Raw genomic sequence first — 14158 nt, 5'->3', positions numbered from 1 at the left:
AGAGGGTGGCTGCTTTGGGCCAGGAGTATTGAGAGGGGCAGGACCTGTGTCCTTGCCACCCTGAGTCCCTGAAGCTGTAAAGGATGGGAATTCCTTCCTTCCTACCCTCTGCTGGGAAGGCCAAGACCCTCCCAGCTTGTCTGGATTCATTATAACTTTTGTTAGGTCCAAGCCCAGCCCTTGGGGAACTGGATGGATGGAGAGCTGGAGGAAGGGGGAGCTTGAGGGATGGGGGAGGCAGAGGGCAGGGCGAGGCTGGCCCATCTCCTGGTGCGTGGGTGTGTGCGTGTGTGAAGGACTGGAGGGGCCCCAGTCTTGGTGGGGGGAGAACAGAATAGTCCTCCGTGCCTGGCACGGAGCATTTGATTGTGCAACGTCTGAAAGAACATTTCAGGGACTGGACGGGACCCCAGCTGGGTTTGAGAGCCAGCTGGACTCAGCCACAGAGGAACAGCACGCAGGGCCCTGCCCATTCCCTGGGGATGTGAAAGACCAGGGAGGCTTGTGTGTACGTGTATGTGTGTGTGTGGGGGGGGGGCGGGAATCTTGGGAGGGGAGGGGAAGAAATGTCTTTGAGCTTGAAACAATGCAAAGGAGAGAGGGGGCAGTGGGGTCACAGGACAGGGGAGTTTCTGAAAGGACTGGAACTCAAAGAAATGGAAGGCTCACACTCCCCATGCCAGTGCCCAGGCCGCCTGCACCTGTCAGACAGGTCTGCCCGGACTGGACCACAGGGGCAGGGTGGGAGCCCAGGCCAGAGTGTCCTCACTTTCATCTGGGGCCTGGGAGGGAGTGAGGGACAGCTTTCGGTGGAGGGGGTGTCTCAGGTGAGGGCACTTTGGCGTGGATACTCCCAGGCAGGTGGGCTATGCAATTGCTGAGTTCCCCACCTGCCTGAAGCCCCTTGTCGAGAGAAGTCTGGTAAAGGCTCCCTCCCAGCTAGGAGGCCCCGCCCCATTTTCCTTAGAGAGAGGACAAGGCAGGGTCTGATTCTGCCCCCACTCTCGATCTTAGCATCTCCAGTTATGAAGTGAATACATTAGGCTTAAAACCGACGTGGGCTGCCGTTTCAAAGCAAACACATTGAGACACGTTATTCCCTTCCCAGGCAGCCCTGAGAACCCGAGGCTTAGAGACGCCACCAGTTTCGGGGCTTTGTGATTTTTCAGGGGGCAGCCACGCCCCTAAGAAATCACGGAGGGAGAAGGCCCCATCGTCTCTCAGCCGATGCGCAGACCCCGGGGCGGGTGGTGGACAAGGGGTGCCTCAGCCCAGGTTCCCCCAACCCGACCCCACACCCACTGGTTCCCCTGCACCAGGTTCTGGAGCGCAGGATGGCAGGTGCTGGGAAGTGCTGCCGCAGGTGGCACAACCCCATCAGGCGCCCCCCCCATCCCCGCCTGCCTGACGCCAGGAGCACCTGCGCGCTCTCCAAGAAGCACTGGTGAACGCCCGCCACTCAACGCCTCACGCTCCAGCTAAATTTCACGGCCCGGGTGCGCTCCTAGACGATGCTTAGGTCCCCTGCGCACCCCACTCCCCGGCCTTGGGTGTAGCGTCCTCCAGAGGACACACCACTCTCCACCCTGGCTGTGCTTCCTGGCCCAGGAGGACCCCTGGCGCAAGGGCGACCCCGCAACACCGAGGTCCCCTGTACCTCCAGCTAAGTTCCTCGCCCTCTAAGCACCCAAGCCAGTGCTCTCTGGGCTCCTAGAACTCTCCGGTGCCAAATAGCGTGTTTTCCCTCGGCGCCCCCAGCCCATCCGCATCCCCACCTTGGCGGTGCTTCCCAGCTCAAGGGTGGCCCTCGGGCCCCGCGTTCCCGCGAGTCGCGCACTCCTGGCTGGGTTCCCAGCCCCCTGGGCCTCCCAGGGCAGTGCTTCCTGCGCAGCCCCCCATCCCCTCAGCCCTCGAGGCTCGGCTGTGCCCCCCACGACCTGGGCGGTGCATCCCGGCCCAGCGCGCCGCCAAGCGCGCTGCGCATGGGCGCCTCCTCACCTGCGGGTCCGAACCGTGGGGCTGTATTTGCCTTTGTTTCTCTTCTTGAAGAGCGAGTTCATGGTGGCGCTTGGGGTGGGCGGGTGGGACGTCGGGTCGCGGCGCCGGTCTGGGCACTGGGCTGCGGAGGCCCCGGCGCGCACCAAAGGGCGGGCAGCGAGCACAGGTGAGCGAGCGTCGGCGCTGGAGCGGCGGCGCTGGAGCCCCGAGTGCTGCGCGGCGGCGGCGCGCGGTCACTACTCGCGGGGGGCGGGGCTCTCGCAGGCCACTGGCTCTCCCAGCCGCTCCCGAGAAGGTGGTGCTTACCTTCCCGGAGGAGGGGCACCAGGCGGGCGGGGCTTCCAGGCTCGTGCGCCGCCGGGCCAGATCGAGTGGGGCGTCCGCTCTGGACTGGGGGTGGGGACACCGGGTCTTGTCAGGACACAGCCCACCGCCCAGCACGGACATTCGAGATGCTGGGCAGGCGGGCGGGGGCTCACTGGCCACTTTCCCGAGCGTGCTCAGTATCCCCCTCACCCCCGCGCTCCGGGCCTGGCTCCCCCCTGACTGAGGGCCCCATCTGGCTCTCTGCTGCCCCTCTTGGGCATCAGCTCTCCCTTCTCGTTGGCTGAACCCAGGTGGGTGCCCACCTCCCAGGTGTGGCAGACACTGGATGGGTCTCTATGCCTCGGATAGCTAGCGAATTACATTCAGGTGGTAGCAGTGTCGATGGTAATTGAGAGAAGGGAGCTCTGGAGTGCGCCTGCCTGAGTTCAAATCCTGCCGCTACAGTCAGCTGACTCCTTGGCAAGGCTTCTTGCCGTTCCCAACCTCAGTTTCCTTATTTGTCAAACAGTGATAACAACTGTCCTCCATCCCATAGGAGGTTCCTGTAGTTAATTCACACAAAGCACTTAGCACAGCGCCGGAAGTGCCAAGTTAGACTCTGTGCCAGCACGAGTCCAGGTTAGACCGTGGCCCTGTTGCGCCGTGTGCCAGTAGAGAAGGCTGCAGTTAGCAGACAGTGAACTGAGTCTGGAGGTGAGCCAGAGTGGGGCCCTGGCAGCGGGGAGGGTTCAGCACCACTCTGGAGGGCGCTGGGGGTTCTGAGCTCAGCTGGGAAGGAGGAACACACATTCCCCCGGGAGATGCCAGAAGGCATTGGAGATAAGCTATGGCCAAAGGGCTCAAATGGGGAGCAATGAGGTCTGAGAGGCAGAGAAAAAGGGGCCCCCACTGGGTATCCAGAGTCCTCAGGGCAGTCCCTTCCCCAGCTGTTTTTTATTTTAAAAATAAGGAGGTGGGGCTTCCCTGGTGGCGCAGTGTTTGAGAGTCCGCCTGCCGATGCAGGGGACACGGATTCGTGTCCCAGTCCGGGAAGATCCCACATGCAGCGGAGCGGCTAGGCCCGTGAGCCATGGCCGCTGAGCCTGCGCGTCCGGAGCCTGTGCTCCGCAACGGGAGAGGCCACAACAGTGAGAGGCCCGTGTACCGCCAAAAAAATAAATAAATAAAAAATAAAAATAAAATAAAAATAAGGAGGTTGGTGGGGAAGTTGATGCCTACAGGCTTTTCCTGTCCCAGACCCCAGAGCATCTGAGAATAATGTCCTTTAGGCCACTGGTGTCCCTGCCACCAAAGGACTTCAGTTTTGAAGCGTTACAGAGACTTTAGGAAAACCTTATTCCTAAGGGGGCATCTGCAGATGGGCTTAAGCGGGTCTGTGGATCCTCCTACAGTTGCTTTCAAAATGTGTGTGTCCAAATGTGCATTTTTGGGGGGAGGGTCTATCTCTTTCAACGGGTTCATTCATTGACTCATTCAACAGACATGAACACTCTCCCAGCCTTGGCTGCCTGGTTCTTCTGCGTTGATGAGGAAAGGGAAAAACCAAAAAAACAGCAAAGAGCCTTTCTCTTAAGGGAGGGGGAATGACACATATTAATAATAATAGTAATAATAATAATAAATTGATGACCTCAAATTGTTAACCTTTCAAAAGGAGGGGGAACGACACATATTAATAATGATAGTGCTCTGTGATGTGGGAAGCCCGATCCTTAGAGACTCAGGCTGCCTTGCAGACCGGCTCGCAGGAAATGAGCCCAGCAGCCAACCAGAATCTGCTGAGGGCCCAGGCATGGGGGGTGCGGGGAGGGCAGAGGGGCAGGGGGGAGTATGGGAGGGAGGCAGGGCACAGGGAGGAGGGACTCCTACTTACGGTTGAGTGTTTTGTTGATTGAGTGATGGAAAACAGCCAGACCGCTGATAGACATGTATAGATGCAAAACCTTTTCTCTTCCACGGATGAATCATAAAGTGAAGAAACTAATCTCCGTCCCAGAAAAAAAAATAAATAAATAAAAAAAAAATAATGATAGTAATAATAATAATAAATTGATGACCTCAAATTGTTAACTTTTCAAAGGGGTCTGGGGACCTAAAAAGGATAAAGGACCCTGGGGGGTGCCGCAGCTCAGGATCTCCAGGGGAGTTTGTAAAATGCAGATTCCAGGGCCTTGACACACCCCCAGCTCCTGACTGGGGAGCACAGGAAGGGTTCCAGGAATCTGAACTTTTAGCAAGTGCCCCTGGTGGTCCCTGGCCTCTTATGAGAAGTCAGGAGTGAGGGATCCTGCCTGCAGCTCCCCACCTGCTCAGGTGGAGAAACCTGAACAGACCTTCCAGTCAAACCTAACCTTTCTTTCCCCTCTGAACTTGGCTCTGCCTGGCTCCTCTCTCAGACGCCCGTCCTAGGTAGGGAGTTCCTCACAAGGCAGCCGAGGGCTTGAGCAATTCCCTCCATCCTGAAGGGACTTCCCTTCCCAAGTCTGAGGTTAGGACAGGGCTTGGCCGGCACCTAGAGACTGCAAGTCCAGCCAGCCGACATTGGGAGCAGGTGTCAGGGAGGAGCCAAGGCTTCAGCACACAGGCTGGGCAGGCGCAGGGACCCGGGGTCTACAGAAGCCCGAACTGTGGACAAAGCTTGCTCACCCAGGACCCCTTCCTGCACCCCAGGTGAGCCAAAGGGCTCAGGAAGGAACACTGTCCATCACCCTGCTTTATGGCACAACCCTGCGTGGAAACCCTTTTCCTTCCTTCTCCTGACTACCTTTCCCTTGGAGGCTAAACCTACCTTAGGGAACGTTCATGGCAGTAGTGTTGCCAGGGAGGAGGCCCTGGAAACAACCTGCTGGCCACTGGGATCAGGGTCAGGTGGTTAAATAACCCAGGGCATATCTACACCGGGAAGACCATGCAGCTGGAAAAGAATGAGATGTCATATATGTAGTCAGGCACCAGCAGCAAAGTGTGAGGGAGAAGCAGGGAATGTATGTGCATATACACACAGAAAACTTATGGAAGGTTCCACAACAAACTGCTAGCCATGAGTCCCCTCAGGAGAGAAATCTGAATTTTCATTATACGCTCTTTTATAGTGTTTGGATTTTATTTTATTTTTTAAAATTTCCTTTGGATATTATTTTTATATGTACTTAGATTGCTTTTCCAATGGCTTTTTTCAGCTACTCTTTAAAAACTCATTTCAAAATGACCCAAGCCTGGCATTCCCTCTTCCCAGAGCCTTCCCTGCCGCCCTCTCCCCTGCCCCCTCCCCACTTTGTGCCCCTCTGTCAGTGCCCACTCAGTACCACACTCTATGGTACTAACCTCCTTCCTTGTAGGACATTCTGACTGGACTGAAAGATACTGGTTGATAAGGATTTTGGAAGATATAACACTTGGGCAAAATAGAACCCATGCTGAGGAAAGAAGCCTCTCTACCTTCAAGTTGCTGATAGTCTAAGGTCAGAGACAAAGATACAACAACTACAAAGCCAGACTTCCCTGGTGGTCCAGTGGTTAAGAATCCGCCTTCCAATGCAGGGGACGTGGGTTCGATCCCTGGTTAGGGAACTAAGATCCCACATGCTGTGGAGCAACTAAGTCCACGCGCCACAACTAGAGAGCCTGTGCACCGCAACGAAGGACCCTGCAGGCCGCAGAGAAGATCCCACATGCCACAACTAAGACCCAATGCAGCCAAATTAATTAATTAATCAATTAATTAATTAAAAACAAATACAAAGCCAACTGGGATGAGTCTGGGGAGAAGAGCGTTATCAGAGCTCTGAAGATGGGGAGGAGGGGGAGCAGCCTGGGGAGTCCTGGGGTGGAGTCCTCGCTCAGTCCTTTTCAGTTATGTGAACAGCTTGTGGGCAGGTCATTTTGTCTCTCTGAGCCTCAGTTTTCCTCATCTGTGGGATGGGCACAACTATAGCATCCACCTCCTAGGGTGAGATCCCATGTGTTAAGCACTTGGTATGCCCCCTGGCACTGAGTGAGGGCTCCACAAATGGGAGGGGATTACCTCTGCAGCTGGAGGCTCGTGCTCATGGGGTTGAGGGTTACAAGCAATTACAGGAACTCCTCCAAAATGTGTCAGAACTCTGGACTTCTCCAAACTTTCATATCTTCCTTCTCCACACCTCCTAGAAAAGTGAAATTTGGCTTTTGAGAGGGAACCTAAGTAGAGACCTCCAGGTTAGCAGGCTTGTAGCTCAGCTGCTGAGTGACACCTGTGACTCATGATTTAATGCCATTTCTCATTTATTGAGGACCAACTCCGTGCCAGGCAACATGGCATGTGGCCAACATGCTTCAGCTGATTGACTCTCCCCAAGGACCCATACCGGTGAAGCCTTCCCAGTCCTCCCCCGCAGGAGGAAGCTCTCTTATCTCATGTTCCAGGGAAGAGTACTGAGAGGCCCCGTGCCCAGCTGGGCTGGTTCCTGGGTTAGCCTGCTCTGGCCCCGCGCCCTCAGACCCCCACCCGCCTCCACCCTCCTGGGCTCGGGCATAGGGGCCAGGCTTCCGCTGACTAGGCTGGGCCCAGCCCAGGTGCTTCAGGGAGAATTAGCAGATTGAGGGAGGAATTTGAGTTGTGCTGCACCATCCCTCCTCCCTCCAGTCTCTAAAATCTGGTTTCTGAGCTGGTGCTGCTGTGTATGTGTGTGTGCACATGTGTACACGCGTGTGCACGCTGCTCTGTGGGCAGCCCGGACGGGATGGGAGCTGTGACCTGGCCCTGTGAGTTCTCCTCTGGGCAGATGGGATTTGTTTGCTTCCATGGAGCCCTCTTATGCCAAGTGACTCATCTGCTCTGCCTGTGCCGTGGGGTGGGGTCTCAGGGAGAGTGTTTGCTTTCCTGCGGTTTATGTGACGGTTAACCTCACGGAGATAGTACCCGTAGGGCCATCCTGTTCCCTGGTAACCAGGCCCCTGAACTCTGTCCCCTCCCTACAGCTGGGCCAGGCTGCCGGCTCCCAGGAGGACCACCACCTTCTGAAGGGTCACCCACACCCTCCCTATTTGCTGTCAATGTTTCCCCAGCAGCTGGAGAGGTGCTCACTCACTCCCTGGCTGGCTCGGGTGTTTCTGTGAACCAGTTTGAAACAAGAAGGGCAGCATTGCCCCAGTCCTGGAGAGAGGGGTGTGCAGGTTCCTTACCACAGAGCCTTTTCCTCCTAGGGCGGAGGCCCAGCCCATTCTTCTGCAGACAGTCATTCTCCCATCTCCAATGGTATGGCCTCACCCCAATCTGGGGAGCATTTAAAAATACAGATTCCAAGGTCCCTCTTCTGAGATTACAGGTGGGTGGGTCTTGGTACAGCCCAGGAATCTGCATGTTAACAAACACATACTCCCTGGGATGCTGAAGCGTGTGGGTTCCTGGGCCACCCTGAGAAACACAGCTGTGAACAGAAAGAGATGCAGCCCATGCTCAGGCCCTGGTCTATACCTGCCTGGGAAGAACCCACAGGCTGTAGCTTGAGGCCAACCTCTGTTTGAATCCTGGCTCTGCCATACAACCAGCTGTGTGACCTTGGGTATGTGGCTTAACCTCTCTGAACCGGGTTTCCCCATCTGTAAAATGGGGATGAGCCAGCACTTGGTGATGTGTGCAGAGCACCTGGCATGGAGGTCCCTCTCCTCCCTGCCCTCCAAGGGGACAGGAGGGGGCTGACCCAGCTTCACCCTGAGTTTTGTAACATGTATTTACTTTTCTTGCAAAACAATGCAGGGGATGGAAAATCATGTTGGCCCTCCAGCCCACATGGGCTGACACACTCAGCCCTGGGCTGGGGGCCTAGTGAGCTCCCCACAGCCCCCCTGGGACCAGAGGGGAGGCTGGGCCCTGGCAGCAGGGACAGGAGAAGGTACATGGTGAGTCACCCACTCGGCCTGCCCCTGAGTCATCCCCCAAGAATGTGATTCAGGCCCCCACCGGCCCAGGGCCCCTGGAAGCCTGCCCCATCCTGGCCACCTATTTACTGCCTGCCAGGCAGCCCCACTCTGCTGCTCCCCAAGGGAGCCACTGCTCAGATGACCTTCCTGCTGGCCCTCTCTGGATGCAGGTGTGCACCTGTACACCTATGTCTGCTGTCAAAGTATTCAAACAGCTCCTGACCAGCGGTTGAATAGGGACTGGAGGTCCTGGCCACCCTGGCCCTTGCCCCAGGACCCAGCCACTGAGGGGTTAACCCTCTGCTCAGCAGGGGAACTCTTGGACCTGGCCTCACCCACAGGCTGGCATCCACTCTGGCCCAGCCAGACTGCCCCATCATCTCATCTTGTAGATCCAGGCTTCATCTTGAACTCTGGGTGGCTTTCCAGCACAACCTACCCCACATCTCTGGACACCTCTTTTCAAGCCCATCCCTGGGCCTCTTAGATCAAGCTGTGAGGGCCACTCAGTGAGGAGGTCACGCTGTCAGGGCAGTGAGTGGAGCTGGGTGGGGCCATGGGGCCAGACAGGCTCTGCCAGGCCTGGGATCCTCGCAGGACAGGTTATCCAACCCAACCCCAAAACTCCTCTCCCCACGACCAAGCTTACTTCCTCCTGCCCTGCCTGCCAGGGCTCATGCTGCCCAGACCGGTGGGGCTACATTTCTGGGGCCAGTGTGTTACAGCCCCTGGGAATGGCCTAGGTCAGGAGGGCAGGACCCCATTCCCTCCTGTGCCTGGGGGCCTGAGTAATGGCCAGGCCAGGCCACAGGGGAGAGAATATGGAATGAAATCAGGTTTTAGCTTGAAGCCAACCTGGATTTGAATCCTGGCTCTGCCATGCGCCCAGCTGTGTGATCTTAGGCAGGGGGCTTAACCTCACTGAACCTCAATTTCTCCATCTGTAAAATGGGGAAGAGCCAGGGAGCTAAGATGTCAAATCCCAGCTCCTTCATTTCCTAGCCATGTGACCCTGGGGAAATGTCTTCAACTCTCCGAACTTGGGTTTCTCCATCTGCAAAATGGGGACTCTCTGGCACCTGCTCCATAGAGTCTTAAAAGGATTCAGTGAAGTAAGACACATAACAATGACACACAATAACAACATCTGTTGAGTGTTTACTATATGCCAGGCCCTGTGCTAAGTGCTTGGCTCAGAGGGTCGGCACTGTGTTTTCTAGCTTCGTTGAGGTGTGATGGGCGTACAACAGAGTGTATATATTTAAAGTGTACCATCTGATGAGTTTTGACACAAGCACACAATGGTGAAACCATCGCCACAACAAAGATGACAAACTGGCCCTCTTCCTCTCCCCATTTTTCAGATGTGGAAACTGAAGCTCCAAGGCATTCAGTGCCTGCTCAGGAAGGTCAGGAGGGGCCTCAGGATTTAAACCCTGCGGTCTGAGCCAGCACCCTTGTCTCCACCTCCACCACCATTCAGCAGGTGCCAGGCACAGAGTAGGTGCCCAGTGTCATGTTGAATGAATGAATGAGTGAGTGAATGAGAGGGTCACTGCACCATGGTCCTGGGGAAGATCCCCAGAGGAGGACCAACCAAGGGCTAGTAGGTCCTGAGTCAGGACCATGGTGGAAGAGAAGGGAGTTATTTGTCCATTCGTCCAATATTTATTGAGCACCTACTATGTAACAAGTCCTGCTCTAGGCACTCAGGATACAAGTGGAATACAATGGACACATGTTCCTGCCTTCAGGGAGTTGGCGGCAGAGGACTGGGGTGGGGACGGTGTAAGTATGAGGTCCCTGGTGGATGATGGCACCTCTCCCATGTCCCCAAGGATGGAGCACCCCAGGCACAGTCACAGACTGGGGGTCCCGGGGATACTGTGAGGAAAGTGTCCAGACCCCAGGCTGAGGCTGGTTGGAGCCTCTCACTGGAGGCAGGCAGGGACCCCAGGTTCCCTCCTCCTTCTCCTCCCTCCTGAGCATCACTGATGTTTCCATGGGAATCAGGTTTCTTTGTCCCGAGGGGAGGATCTTGACCTCTTGCCCACAAAGTGCCTCCCACATGTTCACCCATCCATTGATGGAGCACCTACTGTATACCCCGTCCTGGGGACACAGTAGCTAACAAGATACAGCCTGTATGCCCCGGTCTGGGATGAGAAAGGGATAGAAAAGCAAGCCGACAACCACATTTAAATAAGTGAAATGACTTAAATGCCCATCCACGGGGCAGTGGCAGATGAACGATGAAAGCATCAGGCTCTGGAAAGGTGGATGGGGGTCAGGAAGGCGGGGGTCCGTAGGCCTTGCAGGAAAGGAAGTCTAGGCTGTAGCAAGTGAACCAGTAGGTGCTGTGTTTTTGCCATTTGTGATTTAAACTAGAGCTGCCCCTATGTCCGCGAGTTTGCCTGTCTACCCCAGTCTGGACCTGCCCGGGCCCTTTGTCCACTCTCTCTGCTGAGGTCAAACATTCCTGCTCTGGACCCAGGAGGCCCAGTCACCACAGGCTGCCCTCCCGGGCCATTCTCTGGTCACTGGCTCAGTCTTAATCCCTCACCCGGGCTCAGGCCTCGGAACCGATGAGTCAACACAAGCCGGCTCTGGACAAACACCCCCTCCTCCTGGCCCTGGGGTCCCTACTCCACACCCACCCAGTTCATCCTCTTCCCAAGAAAGGGTGCAACCTCTGCTGGTCCAGGGATGACTCAGAGCAGCCCTGGCCAAAGGAACTTCCTGCAATGCCGGAAATATTCTGTATTTTAAGGGAAGCACGAGCCACGTGTAGCTATTGAGCGCTTGGAATGTGGCTCGTGCAACTGGATGTTTAATTTTGTTGTTTATATTTTTTATTTACATGAACATATGACATGTTAAATAGCTGCCTTTGGGACTTCCCTGGCAGTCCAGTGGTTAGGAATCTGCACTTGCATTGCAGGGGGCGTGGGTTTGTTCCCTGGCTGGGGAGCTAAGATCCCACATGCTGTGCAGTGTGGTCAAATAAATAAATAAATAGCTGCCTGTGACTGCTGACTGTCACATCGGGTGGCCCCAGGCAGAGGGGAGAAGTGGATGGCCCGGAACCCTGGCCTCTCCTCAAAGCAGGGGCAGCTTGGGGTAGGGGCTGGTTGGGCAGCTAGGGCCTCAGGGACTGAGCTGTGGGGGTCACTTGGGGTCTGTTGAAGGGGCCAAGTTTAGCTTTCAGAGCCTGAGGCTGTCTGCCCCTAGCCCCTTGGTCTGACCCAGCTTGGTGGGCAGAATCATGACCCGAGCTGACCTCTTGATGTTGGAGTGCCATCTCCAGCACCATGGGCCAGCCTCCTTCACCCCTCCCAGACCTCTGACTCAACGCAATCGCAGCCCTACCTCTTCCTCTGCCCGTCCCTGCTCCCCGGCGCTGATCTGACTTGGATAGGGGGCTGGCGTAACATCTAATCTGCTGAAAGGCAAGAGCGACACTCCTCCTTTCAACCTAGTGGAGTCAGAGGCCACAGCGGTCCTGGCCCAGGTCCCCGTGAACACAGAGCTTGGGTGCAGGGGCTTTGCTTTTGAAAGTGACCCTTGGGCACAGGAGCAGGGACATGGGGGAGAGCACCCCAGGAGAGGCAAATCAACCCAGGGTACAGTCGCAAGCTGGGCCCTGCAGTGGGCTAATGGTGGTCCCCCAAAGACAACAAGTCCAAGTCCTAACCCCCTGCAACATGGAAATGTGAACTTATTTGGAAAAAGGGTCTTTAAAGATGTAATGAAACTAAGGATCTCAAGGTGAGATCATCCTGGATTTACCGTGGGCCCTGCATCCAACGACAGGAGTCCTTATAATAGAAAGGCAGAGGGAGACTGGAGACAGAGACACATCAGCAGAGAAGGCCATGGGATGCCCGACTTAGGCAGAGATTAGAGAGATGTGGCTTGAGGAAGGAAGAAGAGGCCACAAGCCAAGGAACACAGGCTCCAGAAGCAGGAAAAGGCAAGGAAACGGATTCTCCCCTCAGAGCCTCCAGAAGTACATCCCTGCCGACACCTTGATCGTAGCCCAGCGCGGCTGATTTCAGGTTCTGACCTCTAGAATTGTAAGATAATACATTTGTGTTGTTTTTTAAGCCACTAAAGAGTGTGCTGATCTGTTACAACAGCAGTGGGAAATTCATACATGGGGTCCCTTCTTCCCTTCCCCACAGGGGACTTTATCTGCCACCATCATGGTGACTCTGGGCCAAAGGAAGGTCATGGGTGGAGGTGGAAGAGTAGGGGGTCAGGGAGTGGGTGTCTCCTTCCCCTTCCATCTCAACGCCATGCTCTCAACAGAGTCTCATGGGAGATGGACCCTCTCTCCAAGCTGGCACTATTTACCACTATTTTGTTTCAGACTTTTCCAATGTGATTTTTTTTTTATTATTGTGATCAAATATACATAACATAAAATTTACCATTTTAACCATTTTTAAGTGCAAGTTCAGTGGCATTAAATACACTCACACTGCTGTGCAACCATCACCACTATCCATCTCCACAACTTCCTCATCTTGCAAAACTGAAACTCTGCACCCATTAAACATTAACTCCCCACTCCCCCTCTCCGTGCCCTGGCAACCACCCTTCTACTTTCTGTCTCTGTGAACTTGACGACTCTAGGTATCACATATAAATGGGATCATATAATATTTGTCCTTTTGTGTCTGGCTTCTTTCACTGAGCATAATGTCTTCAGGGTTCATCCATGAACCTTTCCTTCCTTTTTTAAGGCTGAATAATTTCCGCATTATCCCCATGTTAAAGGAGGGGACACTGCAGCCACATACACTGCAGGGACACTGGAAGGTAACAGAGCCAGAACTCACACCCAGGCCAACCTGACTCCGGCACCCAGCACTCACCACTGTGCCGCCCAGCCCCCTCCCTAGCTCCCTGCTGACTCTCCTGGGGCATCCTACCTTCCTTTCACTTCCTCCCCTCCTCGCTGAGAGCTCCTGGGGCTCAGAGGCTTTACTTGCCTTTGGACCCCAACTCCACATGTAGCGCCTGCTGGAATCCCAAAGCCTGTGTGGAAGTGACTGGACTTGGGGGTGGGCTGGGGGTTGAGGTGGGTGGGGCCTGGCAGTATGGCCCTCTGGGTGAGGCTCCCCTGGACTCAGCCTCCGCTCAGTTAAAGTGGCCCAATGACCAGGACAACCACACAGAGTTGTGCAGGCTACAACCTACATACCTGTACATGGCCACCCTGCCAATGACCCTGATGGCCCTGGAAGGTCCCCAATCTAGGAGGTCTCTGAGCTCTGCTCTTGGGAGGAGGAAGAAGGAACAGGATTAGGAGCAGCCCAGGACAAATGAGATGTGAGGCAGAAAGCAGACTGAGGGTTGCTGGAGCTGGGGGGAGGGAGGAAGGAGGGGTGACTGCTTGATGGGTATTGGTTTTCTTTTGGGGTGATGAAAATGTTCCGGAACTAGACAGCAGTGATGGATGCAAAGCCTTGTGAATGTACTAAAAGCCACTGAATTGTACACTTGAAAATGGTTAAAATTTGTAATTTTTATGTTATGTATGTTTTATCATAATAAAAAAAATGTCCCACTCTCTCCAGCTTCAGCACCCTCCCAGGGCCTTTATGTATTCTAGGGCCCAGATCAAGGGCCACTTGTGTCCCCACAAGGGTCTGGACTCTGGACCCTCTCACTCCCCACCAGCTCCCCCGCCCGCTCCCCGCAGTGTCACATTAAGCTTTCTGAGGACATTTCCCTGCAGGATGCCTTCTGGGGGCATCTGTGTTTGGATTGGGCCCAGTGTTTTACTCAAATAAATGCATTACTGATGGCTGAATTTCCTGTGGCAGTGGCCCAACTGTGGGAAGATATTCAAACATGCGAGGTGGTTTCTGGAGTCTTCAAAACCCACCATACCAAAAGGCAGCTGTGGCTCGGTCATTCTCAC

General features: G+C 55.1%; 1 protein-coding gene across 5 annotated transcripts in view; it reads right to left on the bottom strand.

Moving 5' to 3' along the window:
* The window catches only part of PPL (periplakin), a 47527-nt gene extending 41137 nt beyond the window's left edge, over positions 1-6390 (bottom strand). For 2 of the 5 annotated variants that reach the window (XM_027117478.1, XM_027117480.1), the window contains exon 1: positions 1999-2175. In XM_027117478.1, coding sequence (XP_026973279.1) covers positions 1999-2060 — 62 coding nt within the window. In that variant the 5' untranslated portion in view covers positions 2061-2175. Of the gene's footprint in view, positions 1-1998; positions 2223-6349 lie in introns of those variants that run through there. The other 3 variants (XM_027117479.1, XM_027117482.1, XM_027117481.1) reach the window with 3 other exon arrangements.
* Positions 6391-14158: the final 7768 nt, after the last annotated feature.

Source organism: Aethalodelphis obliquidens, unplaced genomic scaffold, assembly GCF_003676395.1.
Source record: "Aethalodelphis obliquidens isolate GAN/ISIS:26980383/991018 unplaced genomic scaffold, ASM367639v1 scaffold18, whole genome shotgun sequence".
In the NCBI taxonomy this organism is placed as follows: Eukaryota; Metazoa; Chordata; class Mammalia; order Artiodactyla; family Delphinidae; genus Aethalodelphis; species Aethalodelphis obliquidens.
The sequence above is the reverse complement of the archived record's forward strand: the minus strand, read 5'-3'. Positions and strand labels throughout refer to the sequence as shown.